Source organism: Leuciscus leuciscus (assembly GCF_965113295.1).
Source record: "Leuciscus leuciscus genome assembly, chromosome: 16".
Lineage (NCBI taxonomy): Eukaryota > Metazoa > Chordata > Actinopteri > Cypriniformes > Leuciscidae > Leuciscus > Leuciscus leuciscus.
Window position 1 is genome coordinate 26,082,982 of NC_138740.1, and position 19,627 is coordinate 26,102,608.

Here is a 19,627-nt window from a genome sequence, read left to right on the forward strand (position 1 = left end):
TCACAAAAAATACAAGTTGAGCTCTACTAGCAGATTTTTATGGAATGCTTTTGATAAACACAGAAATCATTCATACTCGTACCTCCATTTTCAAATAATTGTTGAAAAAAATAAAAAATACTAGTAAACAATAAAGTAAAAAGAATGCATTGACAGAAATGTACTTATAATTAAAATGTAAAAGTATATAAGCAAGGTTTTATTTATATAGTACTATGCTAGACAGTCTAGGGTAGGTGCACTGTCAATACTTTTTTATTATTATTATTTTTTTTACTTATTGCAGCCCAAATTGTCCAATAATCCAGCATGTCTGTCCAGCTGATGTGAGAGAACGAGCACAGGGTTATGACCTCCAGCACAGATTGACGGGCGGCACCACAGGGGTCATGGGATCAAGTACTTGCTGCTATTTAATGAATCACAGGACGACAGTGAAGGCAAGATGACAGCTCTTTCTCTCTAGACCACAACCAAACTCGCATCTAGGGCCACAGCGGCCACATCACCAAACAAAAGATATGTTGGAAGACTACACCAAGTCTGATATGACTAAACACAAATATCAAATAAATAAAATACATTTATTAATGTAATAAATTAATGTATTTATGTAAAATAATTTATTCTAAAGTCAGATTTTTTGCCATTCTCTGCATGGTCTGAGAGTCAAAAAAAAAAAAATTACTTTCAACTGTTTATTTTCCAATTCCAGCTATTTTTTGTGTGTAAATATTTGTATGAACATAAGATTCAACAACTGAGACATGAGCTGAACAAATTTGACATACATTTGATGAACAGAAATGGAATAGAGTCCCTGAACAAAGGGGGTCCATATCAAAAGTAGCAGTCAGTGTGTGGTGTTTCCACCAGCTGCTTTAAGTACAACAGTGCATCTCCTGCTCAAGTCACTTGCAAATTCGTAAACACGTCTGGGGGACACATGGTTACATGTAGTTTGGCACTGAAAGGATGATCAGCTGTCCTTCCCATCTCCCTGTTGGACTGTCTTAGGCATCTTACATTACAGACATTGCAGTTTATTGCTCTGTTCACATCTGCAGTCCTCATGCCTCCTGCAGCAGGACTATGGCATGTTCACACAGGTGATCAGGGACCCTAAGCATCTTTCTTAAAATCTTTCACCAAAACCCTAAACAGCTTCTCTTCAGTGTCCTAAGTTATTGGAACTGTGAATTGTCTAGCGCCTGTGAACTGTTAGTGTCTTATGGACTGTTCCACAGGCGCATTTACAATAATTGTTCATGGTTCACTGAACAAGCATAAAAAAACACCCTTTCCAGTAACTTTACAAAATTATCTTTAAAATACAGTGTTCTGAAAAAGGGATGTTTCTTTTTTTGCTGAGTGATTTTTTTTTTACACATCGCTTTTAAAAAGCTGGTGCTTAAATTAGCGTCAATTCATTCTTTGCAGGGAGTTTGATTGACATGCGATCTGAGCTTGACCAATCAAAATCCACCATTTTTGTCCGACAAAGCAGTCAGGAGAGTTAGTAGATTAACGTCGGTGGATTTGAACTTGGCTTTAACTGTGGCAATCTGTCACGACACATTAAAGAGCCACAAAACGGTAGGCCTTTTTATTGTTTAATTTTCTTTGACTGACCAAATTTGAAAGATGAGACTTTGTTTCATATTAAATATTACCTGCTCGGTCCTGTCTTATAGCGCGTTGTCAGTGTCCTCTATTTTTCACTGCTTGAGAACATGGGTTGAATCCGAAAGTTTAAAATGAAAATTAATTCAAAATCAAAATATGAATAAAACTAAATAAAAAATGTAAATAACACTCCAGGTCTCCGCACCAGTCACGTAACTGAAAACTATGAAAAGCCGTGTGACCTTACCTTTGTTTTGTTTTTTATTAACATTAATGACACTTTAAGACCAGCCGCTGCTGACAGAGACGCGATCTGACACGCGTCCCATTTTAACATAAATCTCTACGTTCATTTAAGACTTTATTTAAATAATTTAAGACTGCTCTTATGGAGGACACGCGACAAAACGGACATTTTGGCATAATTTGTGTGTTTGTTCAAGCCCAAAAGAGAACTCGATATTGACGCGCGTCTTTTCTGTGGGTTGTGTGTGTGTAATAGGCAGGACTTACAGCGCGGTCTATTTAGTCTTGTCGCGCTTGAATGGTTTAAAAGCGTTCACATTAATAAGAGCGTGATCATACAACGCTAGTCAACGGATGACATTAAAAAAAAAGGATACTGCGTAATTGCGTTAAATATTTTTAACGCTTTAAAATGTATTTATTTATTTATTTTATTTTTTTGCGGTGCGGTGTGTGATGAAACCGGTGTTGCGACTGAACATTGTGTAACACCGGTAACACCGACTATCGTAGCAAGCCTAATACACACGTAGCCTATATATATAACATAGCCCCATAAATATCTTTAGTGGAGTTAGCTTCTTTTTATTAGGCGATTGTAGTATAGCTAACTACTTTTCACGACTACTTTGACTATACTTTAATTGCTTTAAAATAATAGCAGTTTGAACAGCTTGAAAATAGTTTCCTCAACACTGATAATGACCTTCCAGTAACAACTTCCAGTCTTTCAGTACAGTACACACTGAACCGTAATAAGCCATTTAGGCAGGATCGAGAGCTAGCAAATGTTCAGGGATTCTTCTTGGGGAGACAAAGCGGCGTATCCCCTTTCATTGTTGCTGGAAGTGTAAACCGAACCACGTTCTGCCTAATGTGTCCCAGCTGCTGGGAGACGGCAGGGTCCGTGCTGTGCCGAGGCTGGTGGGATTGAGGCTGACAGCGTTTGTGCCTGTGTGTGCAGGAGTGAGTCACCGCAGCTATCGCTATGGGTTGTCTCTGTCAAAACCAACCTCCCCAAGTGAAGGCAATCCGAACATTTAAAAATGTTTTGATAAAAATCCATGAAAGCCACAATCCAACTCAAACAAATGTGTATTGTAAATGCTTTCCAGCTCCATGTGATGGTGGATGCTGTTATGATTTAAAACTGTACACACACTAAACACAGACACATGAATCCAGACAAAACAAAAACCTATTGTTTTACACTCAGTAGGTGCCATAACAAAGGCAGTACAACACTTGAAATCCTGAGGTGCCGGTAAAGTACAACATATATTATACATATAAATAAAAATATATGAGATTAAGAGCATTTAAGCATTTATATGCCACAGGAAAAAATTTCAATAAATGAAAGAATTAAAAAAGTAATAACTACAGAAATGTATATATGAATGATTGATTTAATATAATAATAAATAATAGGCTTTTAATAATTTTTTTATTTTTTTATTTTTTTGCATTCTTTATGGCCATTTATTATAAGTTTGGTCCTCTTGCAAGTAAAATAAATAAGTCTTACCAGGTGGTGGGTAACTAAGGACTGCATGTAAAAATGAGAGTCATAGTCAGACCCACAATTCTCTTTTTTTGTCATAAAGTGCAAGTGGTTACACTTGTTGGTGTTAAACCATCTTTGGACAAAATGACGATTGATCTTGACGCATGCTGTCTATGTGTTGGGGAATTGTGTGCAGTGTGTTGCTGGGCAGTTTATGCCAGTGGGGTGCCTGTTCCGGATCCTCGGAGGTTAAATACAGAGGGACTGAGTCGCAACCCCCTTCCACCCGGCTGGGCCTGAAAACAGCCAGTCAGCCGAGTGCTAAACATAAGTGACAAATACCGTCTGACTCAAATCACCTTCCATCAGACCCCATGACTGCCTCCCACCCAGAGAGAGTCTGAACGCTGTGTAAAGATAAAACTGGTTTCTCAAGAAACATCTAACAACTGTAAGTCAATGCAATAACCAAATCTGCTCTCAAAGATTCAACAGTATTGTCCAGAGAATTGAAGCTCCAGATAAAGATGTGATTGATCATGAATGACTCATTGAAAATGTTCTAAGATGGAAACTAATGTATTAAAATATATATTTGGTGTTTGGCTTACTGTGTGGACTCTGACATTGCTACCAAATAACAACACCAATAAGACACCATGAATCGTTCAAAAATGTTTTCCGTCCTGTGTCAATGCATTCTCTATTGATATCTATTAATAACATTTCAAATTGTTTTAGGTTGATTTTAATCCAAAAATATACTAATAATTTATATAATACATAGCCTATATATAGTTGAATTAAAAGTAATTTAACTTGAAAAAATAAATAAATTGTATTAGCATAAGTACAAATTAACTATTAATAAATGCTGTATAAGTATCGTTCATTGCTATTTTTACGTTAACTATGGCATTAACTAATGTTATAGTATTGAATCTTTGAGTGAATTTCACCAATGTTTAGAAATACACTAGCATTTAGACCTCCAAGCTCACATACACAGACTAAGTTACAAAACTCCAGTATACTGATTTTATGGGGTCTTAAACAGGACTGTGCGAGGTATGAATCTGATACGTAGCTCAGACTTAAAAATAAATAAAAAAAAGAGAGAGGAAAAAAGTTTCAGAAATGGGAACACTATTTTACAGTGTCTGTTATACAACCTACATGTACTTACTACAGTAATAACTGTAATTCATGCATAATTACAAGCAACTAACCCTGAACACACCCTAAATATTATCTAGCAATCACATGTTAATGAATTAATATTACTCAGGACTTATTTGTATAATTACACTGTAACAAGGACACCTTAATATAAAGTGTGACCTCAGAAAAGATGTGTAGAAATGAACCAATCCTGTTTCTGCGGAAAGAACAAAATCCACTTCAACTTCCTCCAACCTAACAACACTATAATTTAAAATGAGTTAAAGCCTGGTGAAAAACCGCAGTACAGTTATCAATGAGAAAATGGACGGCACTCTACAAACGTGTGTGAATTTGAGAACCATTTTACTCATGTGGATCAGGCTTTCAAAGAAAACTAGGACACTGCCAGCTTTGATGTCTTAATTGTGAGCCTCTTTTTAAATGACAAAAGAGATGTGCAGGCCTATTTATGGAACAAAAGACAGATTGAGCGAAAGTATTGGAAAGAGAGAGAGCGAGAGAGAACAGTCGAGTTAAACTGAACAATTTGCAACAATGTTTAATTATGAAACATAAATACGACTTCTGAATGCAAGCGCTTCTTTAAATACAGCTCTAAAGGAGGGACACGGACTGTGGCCCTACCTGTGGGCTGACGCTGTGGCCGTAACCCATCCCTGGTGACCCCATGGAATGTGGCCCCATGGGCGAGCTGATGACAGAGAAGGGAGAGCCCAGGCCGTTCATGGGCGAGCTGAGAGTGCTGATGGGGGAATGCAGGGACCCCGAGTGGCCTAAAGAAGTCGGGCTGAGCAGTGACGGATGCATCCCCCGGTGGGACGTGGGTGAGCTGAGAGGAGAGGACGTCACATGTCCTGAGGAGTCTGTGGGGAGAATAGTAGAAGGAAGTGATTAGAACATTTACTGCAAAAAAAAAAAATAATTGATTTCCTCTTTCCAAATATTACGGCGTGAGACAGGAAGATACAAGGCCAAAAGAGAGAGACAGACAAAGAGACCTTTTCACCCGCTAGCTAAACCTTACACTGCATGATTATTCTGAGAAAGTAACAAAAGACAGGCAGTCACATGGGTGCACTGCACTTCTTAATCATCTAGCGCAGAGGTCACCAATTAGCAGATTGTGAATCATTTACCATAAATTAATACAATTAGAAGCATTCTTCCTCCATACGGAGAAACTGAGCTTCTAAACAGCATACAAAGCAGGTTTCATGTAAAAGGAGATGCTAGTTATGATAATAATAATAATAATAATAATAATAATAATAATAATAAGAAGAAGAATGCATTTTTCTTTCTTAAAAAAAAAAAAGCCACGCTGTTGTGGCAAGTAAACTGTAGCTATTTTGGTTGCTCACTTGTGGTTTGTAAAACAACTTTATATTCTGCAAAGTTGATTCAGAGTAATTTACATTCTGAAAATCACAATATAAATAGTAATAATAAAACTGTTTAGCAATTTTATACAATTACTTTTATCTATTTTTAGCCATTTTGCTTTAAAGGTACAATATGCAAGAATTTTTGCCGCTAGAGGGCGCTACATTCCAAACAACAACAACGGCGTAGCTTGATGACGATGTGAAGGAGCGTGGAATGATGGGAACTGTCGTTTTAAACTCCACCGTGGATGTAAATCAGTCAGACGGGAATCGAAAAATCATGTTCATGGATGAGGCTAAGTTCTATTTTTATAAATGTTGCGTTTAATGACATGCTTTTTGTGGCGAGGGGGGCGTGGTTCAGCGCGGTCTGTGATGGGAGAGAAAAGAGACGAGCAAGTAGGTCAAGTGCAAATGCACCTGTGTCTTATTGCAGTGATCGGCGTGGAGAGACCGCTTATAAGCCGCGCTGGAACGAGAGAGAGACTGGAGAGAAAATTGGACGCAGAGAAAGAAAACCGGTGGATCCAAGCTCTCATTTTTGAACTGTTTTGTGCCGTCGCCACAGTGAATGCGCGTTGTGCGCGGCTTTTGTTTGTTTTGCTTTATTTTAATAAAGTACGAGTCCCAGTCACGACGACGCGTCTTCTTCCTTCCTGACTCTTAAACCTCATCACACTTTTATTTCATTAAAATGAATTAACCGCAAGAAAAGTAAGGTTTAATACTTCATAGATGTTACTGTATTTGTTGAATTCATTGTTGTGATAACGCTGTGCAGTTTTACATGTTCTAAACAATTGTTGTAAAAGTACATTCGAACATGCCCACATCATTTGCCAAAATACTGATTAATCTTTATGTATAACACATGCTATGTTTATTTACATGGCCATAAACACCAGACGTGATAAACAATGTCAATACACTAAACACAAATCTAAAGCAATAATACTTTCCTTACATAAACATAACTATTAACGAATGCTACATTTGGAAAATATAAAATTAAGCATGCTTTGTCGACAGAACCAGCTGCAATCGGTAAAGAATAATTGTGTACCATAACGACTGCAAGAAACAAGCTAAAGTTTGTAGCTTGATAGACGCTACTACAACTTCCGCATTTGTCCAGGACTCCACGCAGTACGAGCGGAAACCGAGGGTAACGCGGATATGACGCAATTGACTGGCGACTCCCAGCTCACCCCTGCTCTAACGCCCCGTTTCCTTGGTTAAAATCGCAATTTTCTCACGATTTAAAAATAGTTGGAAACATTTGGGATATTGTAAGTAATCAACTTAACAAAATATATAACACTGGCCTTGAGATTTTGGGATATTTTAATGCAAAATTCTTACATATTGTACCTTTAAGTTGCTCACTGGTGGTTTGTAAAACAACATTATATTCAATGCAAAGCTGATTTGGAGCAATTTGAAAATAACTATAAAAATACATTTGTATTTAACTTTTTACAGTGGACAAATTCGCAGAGAGATGACTATTTAGGATTTAATATTTCTTTCTACAGTTATCTACTAAGGTTCCTTAAAGGCTTCTAAAGATGTTTCTCTTAGCAACAGAAAAATCAATTTTAAATAAAAATACATTAATTCTAAAAAAAATTTTTTCCAGTTATGAATGATGCCTTAAAATGATGCCCCTGTGGACTGCTCACTAGTTTCTAAAATAGAGAAGTTGACTCCTGAAACTGTTTAGATTATTTTGTAACATTTGAATTTTCAGATTTTTGCAAATTCTTGAAACAAGTACCTCTAATGTAGCGTGTTTTTATGGGCTTTGAGAACGCTTCAGAAAACATAGAGAGAGAAAGAGAACGGGAGCGAGATACAAGGTCAAGGGCCCTAAGGATGCCAACTGATTAGGTAGCAGACTCATTTTCTGCTTCCTTACTCTTCCTCCCTTCTCGCACTATCCTCCGCTCTCTCGTTCTCCTTGAACTTGCCCGTCATGCTGTCAGCTGTCATGAAGAGATGATGGGGGGACATCTGTCAGTCTTGCCTGGGTGACAAGACCATATTTCCTGTGTCCATGAATGCTTACTCTCCCTCTCTCTAACCTTGTCTTGTTCTCCTTGTACTTCGCTCACTTTCATTTACCTCACACTTATTTTACGCACCTCTTTTCTTCCTCCCCCCCATCTCTCTCAGTTTTTCTAAACCTGCAGGCTTTATCTCCATGAATCTTTCTGTATTTCATTACAGTTATTTTCCCCCCAAAGGGTTGGAGCAAAAAAAAAAAAAAGTACAGTGGTACCTAAAATGTAAAAATCAAGCGTAGCGTCAGTTCTGGCAGGTCACGTTAGTCAAGCTCGCGTCAGCTGACTCTCAGCTGATCCACGTCTACCTATAGGAATACGACGTCTATCACTGTATTCATATATAAGCTCCTTCAGTATTATCAGCAGCTATCGTGTTTCTCAGGAGCAAATTACCCTCCTCCATCCCCAGCTCCTCCTCTCGTCAGTCAGGATTTGGCATTCTGATTCCCCTTGAATCAGACTAAATTCTCGATTTATGTTGTATATTAAAATATTGACATTAATGATATCAGCAATACATTCATGATGGTTCTGTTCGGTTTACCCTAAGGGGGGTTATTGCTGCTCTCCGTGCTCTTATCCATGCTAGGCTGCATGGATGCGCAGGGAGTTCTTGCGCAGAATAGAACCATACAGCCAATCCAAACTGTATGCTAACTGTCAATCGTATCTGACGATAGTGGCCCTCACAAAATGGTACAATAGCCTCATCATTCAACATTTTGCAAATTATATATATATATATATATATATATATATATATATATATTAGGGCTGTCAATCGAAATAAAAAATGTAATCGGATGATTGTCATGAGTTAACTTGCGATTAATCGCAATTAGTTGCACATTTTTTATTTGTTCTAAATGTACCTTAAATTAATACTTTTCAAGTTTGTAATACTCTAATCAACATGGGCATGGATAACAACAGAATGATATGAAATAGTGACTGAAACGCGACCCATTAAGACATAACCAGCTCTCCCTTCCAAGATGTTAATGTGCACAAAAATCCTGATAATCGAGCCGTCGTCTGATGAAATCAAATACACATAAGATAAAGACAATATCTGTGTTGTGATTTCGGCTATACTTGCATGTAAAATTATAAGCAACTTAATATCTGTGATTAACTGAATTAAAGCGCTGCTCCTCTCTGCCGCGAGAGACGCAGAGAGAGAGAGAGAGAGACGCAGAGAGAGAGAGAGAGAGAGAGAGAGAGAGAGAGAGAGAGAGAGAGAGAGAGAGAGAGAGAGAGAGAGAGAGAGAGAGAGAGAGAGAGAGAGAGAGAGGTGCGCGCGTGCGTGCTGGGAGAGCAGTACCGGCAGTACAGGCGATTCTCAGAAACGAAATAAGGTCTGGGCGCTTTAAAAAATAAATAAATAAATAAATAAATAAATAAATAAAATCGCTAAAGGGGTCTGCAATGTCGCTAAGTTGGCAACACTGTGTATCTCCATTTCTCCAACTAGGGGTTGGGCCACGGGTCAAACCGAAAATACGCGCTGCATTAATTGCGTGTTAAAAAAATTTGTGCCGTTAATATGATTTTGCGTAAACGCGTTATCGCGCTAACTTTGACAGCACTAATATATATATATATATATATATATATGTGTATATATATGTATATATATATATATATATATATATGTATATATATGTGTGTGTGTGTGTGTGTGTGTCTGTATGTATGTATGTATGTATGTGTGTGTATATATATGCATCAATACACAAAGGGCAGAGGATATCCATAACTGCGGAAATCTGAATTTTGAGGGCACAGTGTGGGCTTGTTCATTATCCACAAATTCTAGTATAACTTGTTCAAATCTAAGCACAAAACAAAGACAAAAAAATAAATAAAATAAAAATACTTCATGTACTTCATGACTTAATACTGTTACGCAAGCGCCGAGACTCATAACAGGCCAGTTTCATAAGGGGGCTACACAGAATATGGATGATGTATTAATCAATTAAGTGACAGTTGAGAAAAACAGCATGTCCAGTCTGTGTTTTCCAGGAGCTCTCTGTCTCCACTTGTCTGATGTCACTTCACAGTGTCTTGTGATGGATTCCAGGCCAAAAGGCACTCGAGAGGGGCGGGACGGAGTATATAAGAGAGAGAGCTTGTCAGCGGGGTATGCTAGCGTCTGCCTGCCTGCCTGCCAGATCCGCCACGCCAAACACTTCCCCGAACATCCTGCCCTCCTCCGGAGCACTTCCTGCAAACACCCTGAAATCAGCTGCAGTTTCTGTCAATGCATTCATATACACATTCACACCCGCTGATTGCCAAAAAAACAGTGATTAATTAATTCTCTAATGTCACGGTGTCACATAAACAGGAAAACACGGTTTCCCGGCACATGGAAGCGAAACGTAATCATTATTCAGTCTAATGAGGGATTTATCTTGAGGTGATAAGACCCCCAGAGATGGTCTGTTTCAGAAACACTTTGATGCCAATCTGTTAGCGGACAGCTGCAACACACTGGGGACACAGCTGATCCAGGGTCAGTTTGGGAGTGTAATGCCATATCCTAACCAGCTGTTTTAAGCTGTGTTCAACTTTTCAAACTAAACTTTTTAAAGAATAAAAAAAAATGTTGGTTACATTTTACACACATCAAGTTAACAAATACATTGAATATATACAAATATATTTTAACATATATATAAAAAAGTATATTACATGTTTGATAAATCCACAAACAAAAATTCCACAAATAAATTAATAAATTAAAAACCAGACGATCTTACTGATCCGTTAATACACGCAGGAATGCATCTGAACATGAATTTTACTTTGTTGTGCGTGTGCACGTCAGTATTAAGTTGTTTAGGATTGCGCGTGCGACTGTGCGTCTGCACGTTCTATGTTTTATAATATACAGCATACGTCCATGGCCTGTATTATTCAGATGTGTGTGCTGCCAGTTGGTGGTGTGTTTCTCTCTATGAAGGCTAGGGTTGCCAGATCAGGATTACAGACGGATAAAAGGGGCTCTTATTTAATCCGCCCCAGAGAGGGGCATAGCTAGTGGAAAACAGGAGAGAGAGAGAGAGAGAAAAAAAAAGGACAGAGAAAAGAGAAAAAGAGTCTTTCACGTTGATGTGAGACTTGCTTCTTTCGAAAACTTTTTAGTTCAAAAGAAAATTGTTGATCTAGTGAAGAAAACATTTTAAAACTGACTAGTCAGTGGGTTGGCCAAACACTTGACTGGACATGTTTTTTTTCTTGGGGACGTTTACAAAAGACTCAATCATTTAAAAACTGCTAGAGGCATGGTAATTAAAGCAAAAATGATAAGATATAGGGAAACCAATCGAGCTAAACTAGTCAACCTCATCGACCATCATACCTAATCTAAACCCATTTATACATTTGTTTCCCTTCACAAGACATTGTGCCATAAAATAGTACATTTCTTTCTTTTCTGTCTCATACATCTTTCACTCTTTTCCCCATTGTCTTACTTTGTCTTGACACGATTGGTTGGGAAGAGAAACATGTTTAACAAGCTATCTGAGAAAGCACCTGTAAAATCATCAGGGTGCCGTGCTACCTGAAGCTAACCGGATAAATCTGCTAGATTAGATAAGAGCAGGTAAGACAGAAATCACAGCCCTGGCAACGTCTAAATAAGAGTGGCAGCCCTCCAATCTTCACCCTGTGCCAAAACACAGCTGTCATCTGCTGCCGATCACCTCCAAGGCATCTGACAGGTATAAACCACCAAATAAATCAGCAGGAATCAGGATTATTATCTCGCTACGTCAGCTACAGGACATATTGGAGAAAGGTGCACTGCATAATGCACAACAGGTTGCCCAGCCTTTTAGGGGAGGTTGGAGGAGGTTAGGTCATTGTAGACTTTGTGCTCCTTTCACATCCGTTTATGCTGGAATGCAAACATTTCAATCTTTCACTGCATACAAAAATTCAATTTGGTTGAAGTCCCAAAAAAACATTTGAACAAAAGAGGATCTAAACGTTACAGATTTACCTCTTGGCTGAGAATCAAACATGGAGGAAACTCTCATTTTGGCAGCATAATATCAAAAAGAGTAAAATAAGTAACTAAATAAAAATAAATTGAGTCTATGTGCTAGAACAAATTTATAAATTAGATAGATAGATTTATTTATTTATTTATTTAGAAAGAAAGAAAGAAATCCACATGCTTTAAATCTAATATGAAAGCAACTTTACAATTTACGGTTTCCACACTTTTTGACAAATGATTTGCCATGTTATTTCCATGATTTTACAACAATCGCTCATTTGTGATTAAAAAAATTAATCTAGCCAAAGAAACACTTTAGACCTGAGCATAATTAGAAGAAATTATATTTTGACAAGACATTTTCATGATTTTTCTTTGAATCACCCCCTCCTCCTCCCTTCCTCCAATATTTTACTCATTTCCATAGCCTTTTGAAGCCGGGTAAATTACAATTTGACATATTTCCTAATTTTCCAGAATTTTTTCGGACGTCTGTGTGTTCTCTGAATGTGATGTTTAGATCCTATATTGGTCAAAGTTATTTATGTTTTTGTTACGTGAAAACAAAGATTAGCATCATGTAGCTCCGTGGCAGCGCTCTACACAACCTTTGTAGGCAATGAAGGGACATTGTAAAGGTGAAGGGAAAGAAAGAGATCGCCTGTTCTCATGATACCCTAGGACCACACACACACACACACACATGCGCCTGCACACTCATGTTAGGCCTGCTGGTGTGATGACTGCATGACTAATGTTTGCACTTGAAAGGAGCTGAATGGGAGTGATTGGTAGGGAGAGCCTCTCTTGTATTCTTCTGATCTCCGCTTCACAGGTTTGCTGTGACAGGCGCTTTAACCAGAGTTTCATATTCATTCCACTTATTGCTCTGGGCCGGTTACATCACTGCCGAAGAACAAAGTAAGCATGCATTCCTGTTGCAAGATAAACGAAGTCCATAAATGAGTGCCATGGCTAACCGTAATTTGTCAGGAAAACATACGGGTGGGGAAAGACCCTACAGGTTGGTGTCTCAGCAGAATAATAATAATTTCTTTTTTATTTATAATACGAAAATAATGTATTTTGAAGAAGGTCTCAAGTCTCCCTTTCATTTCACGGACAATGCCTTTATCCCTAAAGGTGTTTATGGACAAAAAAAATTCCTCACTGTCTGAATCCGACTGTTCCTGGTGTGTCCTGTTGGTGCTAAGAGTTAGCAGGCATCTGCAACAGCAGCGTCTGCATTATGAATGGAAAACAGGAGCAGAGCTGCACGAGGTTGAGAGCCTGCAACAGCTGTTCATCTCTATAATTCATCCTCTAATTCCAGAGAGGAGGATCGAGATCATGATTAGGAAAACTTCAGGTCTAAGCATTCTTCGCAGGTGGCTGCCATCTAATAAAGGGGTTTATCACAAAACAAAATGAGGTAAAACTATGTATTTTAAAAATCAACTGTGCGAGTCTGAATGACTTAAATGGATGTCTTAAATGGATAGTTCACAGATCTTAACATAAGACGCATTATTGTTCAATAACACCTAGATGGAGAGTGATGGTTTGGATCGTGAATGATATTTAAATAATATCTATTTATATGAATTACTGACTATTTTCAACTTGACATGTCACCTTAAAAACCAAAATGTTCATTGGGACGCTCCAAAAAATAGTGTCAAAAAGTGTCTAATATCACACTAAAGGCCTGTTCACACCAGGACGAATATTCAGGGCGATAAACATTTTCATTTAAATGAACATCTGTTCAGACCAACATGAACATTCGCATGCCATCAATGTGACAGATTTTGTTTTTTATGGAGAGGTTTTCTAATCTCTTTTCCATCGACTGCTAATAAAGCGGGGGCAACAAATATGATGTTGACTACGTTTTTGTGGCACCCACAAACAGACTATTTTGCTAAGCGACAATGAATAGCAGAGGAACAATCTAGAATCATTTCTGTATGCTTGTTATGTGTATTGTTTGATAAAAACCATAGCGAATAAAAAAAAACCTGAAAGCACGTAAATATTATTTTACTTCCTTTTTTCTCCGTGACAAGCTGACATCATAAACGTAAAGTTGGGCAGCGCTTTGTGTATTTGTGTAACCAAGCTATTTCAGCTTTTCTATAAGCACCACCTACTGGCAGAGAGGGAATTAGCATTTTCATTTAGCCTCTCTATTGTTTTTTATGCACTAATTGCATGTGAAAAACTGACAGAATTTTCAAACCAGAAAACAAAAGGAAAAAAAAATCTAGATCTGTTTCACTAGTCAACACGTTAGTTGATTATGCAGTAACCTTCATGCTGTTCCAAACCTGAATGACAATCTTTCTTCTGTGAAACAAAAAAGATGAGATTTTCTGCAAACAACATTGGACCCTATTGAGTTTCACAGTATGAAAAAGCACAGTACCTGGCTCAACTTTTTAATATCCAAAGTTAAATGTAGTGACCTACAGACCCTACCTGAAACAATGCCCCATAGATTCACAATAACTGGTTAAACGAAGCTTCTGATCCTGTCCTAGCTTTTCCATACTATACTTCAGGGAGCTCTTTGCTCACGTTCCACGGCCAATCTCCAGCACTTTTCCCATGAAAATCCCGGCCACTGCAAGTATCCCTTGACAACAACTACAAAAGGAGCAAATAAACCCTTTGCAAGACGTCCGCCGAACAGAGACTTTCAACTAATACACTGAAATATGTTGTCTTAGAGCCTTTCTATTTTTTTTGGAAGTGACACAATCTATTATTCATAAAGATGTTTGGCACTGGCTGCCGTGCTTTTTTGAAGCCCACAGATTGTGGGAGCTCTGACAGCAGGATGAAACATATCATTTGCATCTCTCTGAAAATGCTCATGTCTATTCGTAGGTAAGGACGAAGGCGAGAGGAGGGAACACTGCAACTTCCTGAGGAACTTTCAAGCCGGCGCTTGAATTAATGCAGGGACTAAAAATAAGAACTGGCAACTGGAGAAAATGGAGATGCTATTCTGGATAGTTTGACTTTCGCTGGAGAAAACAGCACAAGAGTGACAAGCAAACAGCCGTCCTGGCCCCCGCCGCCGTGTGGAGAGACGGGACTCGCAGACTAACAAGCAACATACAGTATTTGCTGTATATCGCGCCTCTTTGACAGTCATCATTAGTGTTATTCTTATCATTACCGCTTAAACTGCAGCTGTTGTTTATTGTTATGGATGCGGAATAGGCCACGCTTGGTGTGTGGACATTTTTCAGCGTGTGAACGCAAAGAAACAAGGCCTAGCGCGGGCATTAATCAGCCATTTTTCTGTATGTGTTTGTATAAACAGGTTAATCTGCTGTGCGCTGTGTAAGCAATGAAAGTAAATAGAGCCGGCTGATGTGTTTACTCTGACTCTGGGAGTGCTGGTGGCCAGGATGCAGAGCCAAGAAGAACACAAAGTGGCCCTGGTGAAGGGGGCCCCTGTTCTTGCACGGGGCCTTTCTTTGCACCCCACCCCTGGAGATACGCTCACCTGTCAGCATACCGTGACAGGACAGTGTGAAGCCACCGCAAGACTGCCTCTACAGGAAGGCATGCTGGGTAGGGCATGGTGGGCAGTCGCTTTTAGACTTTTTAAAGTTTTCCCATTCAGAAGGAGACAATCTCAACAGGAGATCTAAAATGGGACACACTGTAATGATTTTGCAGGACATGGTGAAACAAATACGGTGTAGGGGTTTCTTCAAGTCTGGGTATGTTTATGACCCATTGTATTGTTCCATCCTTGTACCAGACACAGACTTCCAATCTTAAACTTGAAAATACATTTAAAAAAAATTATTTACTACATGTTTAAAATGATGATAATCTAAAGAAAGAGTGAAACAATCAAATGATTTGAATATTTTTGTTATGTGAAAAAGATATCCACATTATTCTTTTTTTAATTACGACCAACAGATGTGGTGTCAATCCCACCAAACTGACCAATTCAATAAATAATAAATGAAGTTAATTCAGAATTTTGGCAAATTATGCCAAATGAAAAAATTATTTAATTCTGTGTTTAGGATACATAATGCAATACAACGGAGTCAGCCAAAAATGTTACAAATGTTATGTCCACAACAGAATGCTATTATTTATTACAAAAAAAGACAATTGTCCTGTGATGTCTGTTGGAAAGTGTTATTTGATAAACTATTGAGGGTGTGAAAAGTGTGTTCTGAAATGTTATTTTCAAAAGTCTACAAAAAAAAAGTGCCCATAGTTGAAGAAACACCCATAGATACAGAGCCTTTAAGTCTAAAGTATCGTTACCGGACGAGATGCAAGTCGACAGCGGAACCGCAAGCGTAACGGGACCCAGAAGCATTTTGAACAGCAATTCCTCTGTTTCTACTCCGAAGGATGAATTTGCCAAGGCCCTTAAATCAACAAGCGTTAAGACAAACAAAACAACAGCACATAAAATGAAAAGAAAAACAAAATAATGAATGTTGGATGAGTATTCACAGGAAAAAGCCTTGGACGGCCCACCGAGGATATCGTTGAGTGTGGTAAATTGCCACCCACGGTTTGATGAATCTAACGTCTTATTTTCACTGAGCTTCTGAAACTGCCATCATTAAGAGCTCAACTCTGCTGTCAGGCTCTCCATTTTTTTGGGTGTTCTGTACAAGAGAGAGATGTTGTTTACCTAGAGGAAAGGAGAGAAAGTGGAGGAGACGCACTTGGCTGAGTATGAGGGCAGATAAGAAGAGATTACAGTTGCTATCGCTCCTCTCACCCCGCTGCAAACATCACACCGCTCTGATACGGCCTAATTGTACTCTTTAACTGTGAGGTGATACGAGTCTCCCCTTGAGCCAACAAACGCTAGAGAACGCTCGACACTGTGCGCACATACTTTATCTAAACAACTAAATATGCCGCTTAAGGCCTCGCCTTTATGAACACAAAGCTAATTCTCATAGAATGTTATTTTTACTTTTCACTAAAGCCGGTTTGATTTAATGGTCTACTGTGGAAGGAAGCCAACTGTGCAACAGGGAGTTCAAACACAAAAACATCAGAAACTTTGATGTAGCACTGTTCCTGCTTTCTTTAGAAATAATCATTTTGGGAGGGTGGGGAATGAGAAAATAATTCATTTGCAAACAATGCAGCCACATTGTTTCGAAAATATGCACCCCGAGACACCGCATGGATGACTTGTCTCAGTTTATGTAATGCTGATTTCACAGATACTCCACATCATAAAAAGACTTGACTATATCATAAAACACATCTTTCTAATGAGTTATCTCTACAGCGTGATCTATGTAGTCTGATTCATTAGCAAATGACTTTAAGGAATCATTCATTGCACAGCCGCTGTCAAATATAAAAATGAGGCTTTTGTGTTTTTACTGCTTGCATTCAAAAAATGACAGACAATTTATGTTGATAGTGTAGATGTTAATAGTCAATGAATCTGAAGAAAAAAAAAATCTAAAATAGTAATAACATTTAAAATTCTTAAAAAAATTATAAATGAAAAGTATATTTTGCATAAATTAAACTAAAATTGAATCAAATACAATTTAAAATTAATTAAAAATGTATAATAAAGTAAAACATTAAAATTCAAATGTCAAGTATTAAACAAATCTTTCGTGATTATAGTAAAATAATGTATAAAGATACACTACCGTTAAAAAAAGTTTGGGGTAGGTTAGTTTTCCACAAAAATATTGAATTGGCACCACGGTTTTCAACATTGACGATAAGAAATGTTTCAAGTACCAAATCATTAGAATAATTTCTGAAGGATCATGTGCACTGAAGACTGGAGTAATGGCTGTTGAAAATTCAGCTTTGATCACAGGAATAAATTACATTATAAAATATATTAAAAGAGAAAACAGTTATTTTAAATGGCGATGATATTTCACAATATTACTGCTTTTACTGTACTTGTATATATATATATATATATATATATATATATATATATATATATATATATATATATATATATATATATAAATGCAGCCCTGGTAAGCATAAAACTTTTCAAAAACATCAAAAAATACTACACACCAAACTTTTAAACTGTAGTGTATATATATAAATTAATCTTGCTATTGACAACAGTACGAAAATAAGTCCAGATATTCCAAATACAAAGTTCCACCATTAGAACCACTAACTACTACACACACACACACACACACAACCTTGATCTGCCTCAAACTGTCTAAGACTTTCTCAGAAAAGCTCCATCATTACAACCCTGTTCATCCCCCACATATCTGCTTTCCTTTGTAGCTTTGTGCCGCAGCTATGACACATTTCAAGTCTTTGCGTATCGGCATAATGCAGCAAGTCCTCAAATGAGTTTAGCAGGAGGGTGCAGGCTTATTTAAGATCCAGAGAGGTGGTTCTGGTGGTGGCTGGAATCTCCTCAGGAGAGCTCTCTGACAGTCGAAGACATGATTAGAGCAGGAGCGGGACATGACAGGGAGGGTAATTACACACTGCCGCCCATGGCATCCCTCCCCGGAGAGCCGGAGCGAGACTCCCATCACTCCTCAGCGGAGCTCAGCGATCCCTCTCCTCTGTGACAACAGAAGGAGAGGCAAAATATACACAATACTCATGTCGCACAAAAAAAGACAAGCAGCCGGGGTTCCCAGCATGAAACCGTACCGAAAAGCATTCATTTGAAATCCACAAATGAATTAGCGATAATGCCCGAATGAGAAAGAGTCCCGTGGCGCTGGCTTTAATGCTAACAGAATGACCTGCTGAGGTAAAGGAAGGGTTTATTAAAATGGAGGGCATTATAAGATTTATGCAGCTCTGGCTTTTTCTGGTCAGATCTCTCGTGTGTAGATCAGACTCTTTGTCACCACAAACAGGAAGTGTTGGTTTAACAGTTCTTTCGCTTGCTCACAGGATTGCGCAAATTCAGGAGATTGAATCAAAGCAAGCGAGCAGTGGACGATCAGAGAGATATTGTACATGTGATTGCAAACTTTACTCTAGGGGTTACACAGATTAGTACAGGGGTTTTTAGACTTAAAACTAAGGAATCCCAAATTGAATGGTTACTTTCCCTCTTCTAATTATATAAAGGCAGTTATATTATATAACATTTGACTTACAACTCGTTTATACTGTGTGAGAAAATACTAATTGTGATATTATGAAGATGATTCTGTTTATAGATGAATTGAACTTTTCATAATTGACTGTTATTGAATTGAATTAAAACACTGAAATAAATCGAGTTAAATAATGACACTATTATCTTCTTTAGAGCTGCTTTACAGATGAAATGGAATTCATTTCATAATTAAATTTTACAACTAACACTGATATTTTGCAGTTTATTAATGTGAAGCTGCTTTGAAACAATCTGTACTGTATAAAGTGCTATATAAATAAAATGTATTGTATAAAACGCTGTATAAAAAAAAAAAAAAAACATTTCTCCTAAATTATATAAATACATTACATTCTCTACTGTCGGTGTAAGTGCCGAAGTAAATTATTAAAACGTTAATAATTATTAAAAGTATTTACTTTGTATTAAGGTGAGAGAATATGTATTAATTAAATA

The 19,627-nt window shown here is 37.8% G+C and overlaps 1 protein-coding gene across 4 annotated transcripts in view; it reads right to left on the minus strand.

Moving 5' to 3' along the window:
* Positions 1–19,627, minus strand: part of rxraa (retinoid X receptor, alpha a) — a 170,072-nt gene that overhangs the window by 34,160 nt on the left and 116,285 nt on the right. For all 4 annotated transcript variants that reach the window (XM_082141953.1, XM_082141955.1, XM_082141954.1 and 1 more), the window contains one exon: positions 5,189–5,427. In XM_082141953.1, coding sequence (XP_081998079.1) covers positions 5,189–5,427 — 239 coding nt within the window. The remainder of the gene's footprint in view (positions 1–5,188; positions 5,428–19,627) is intronic.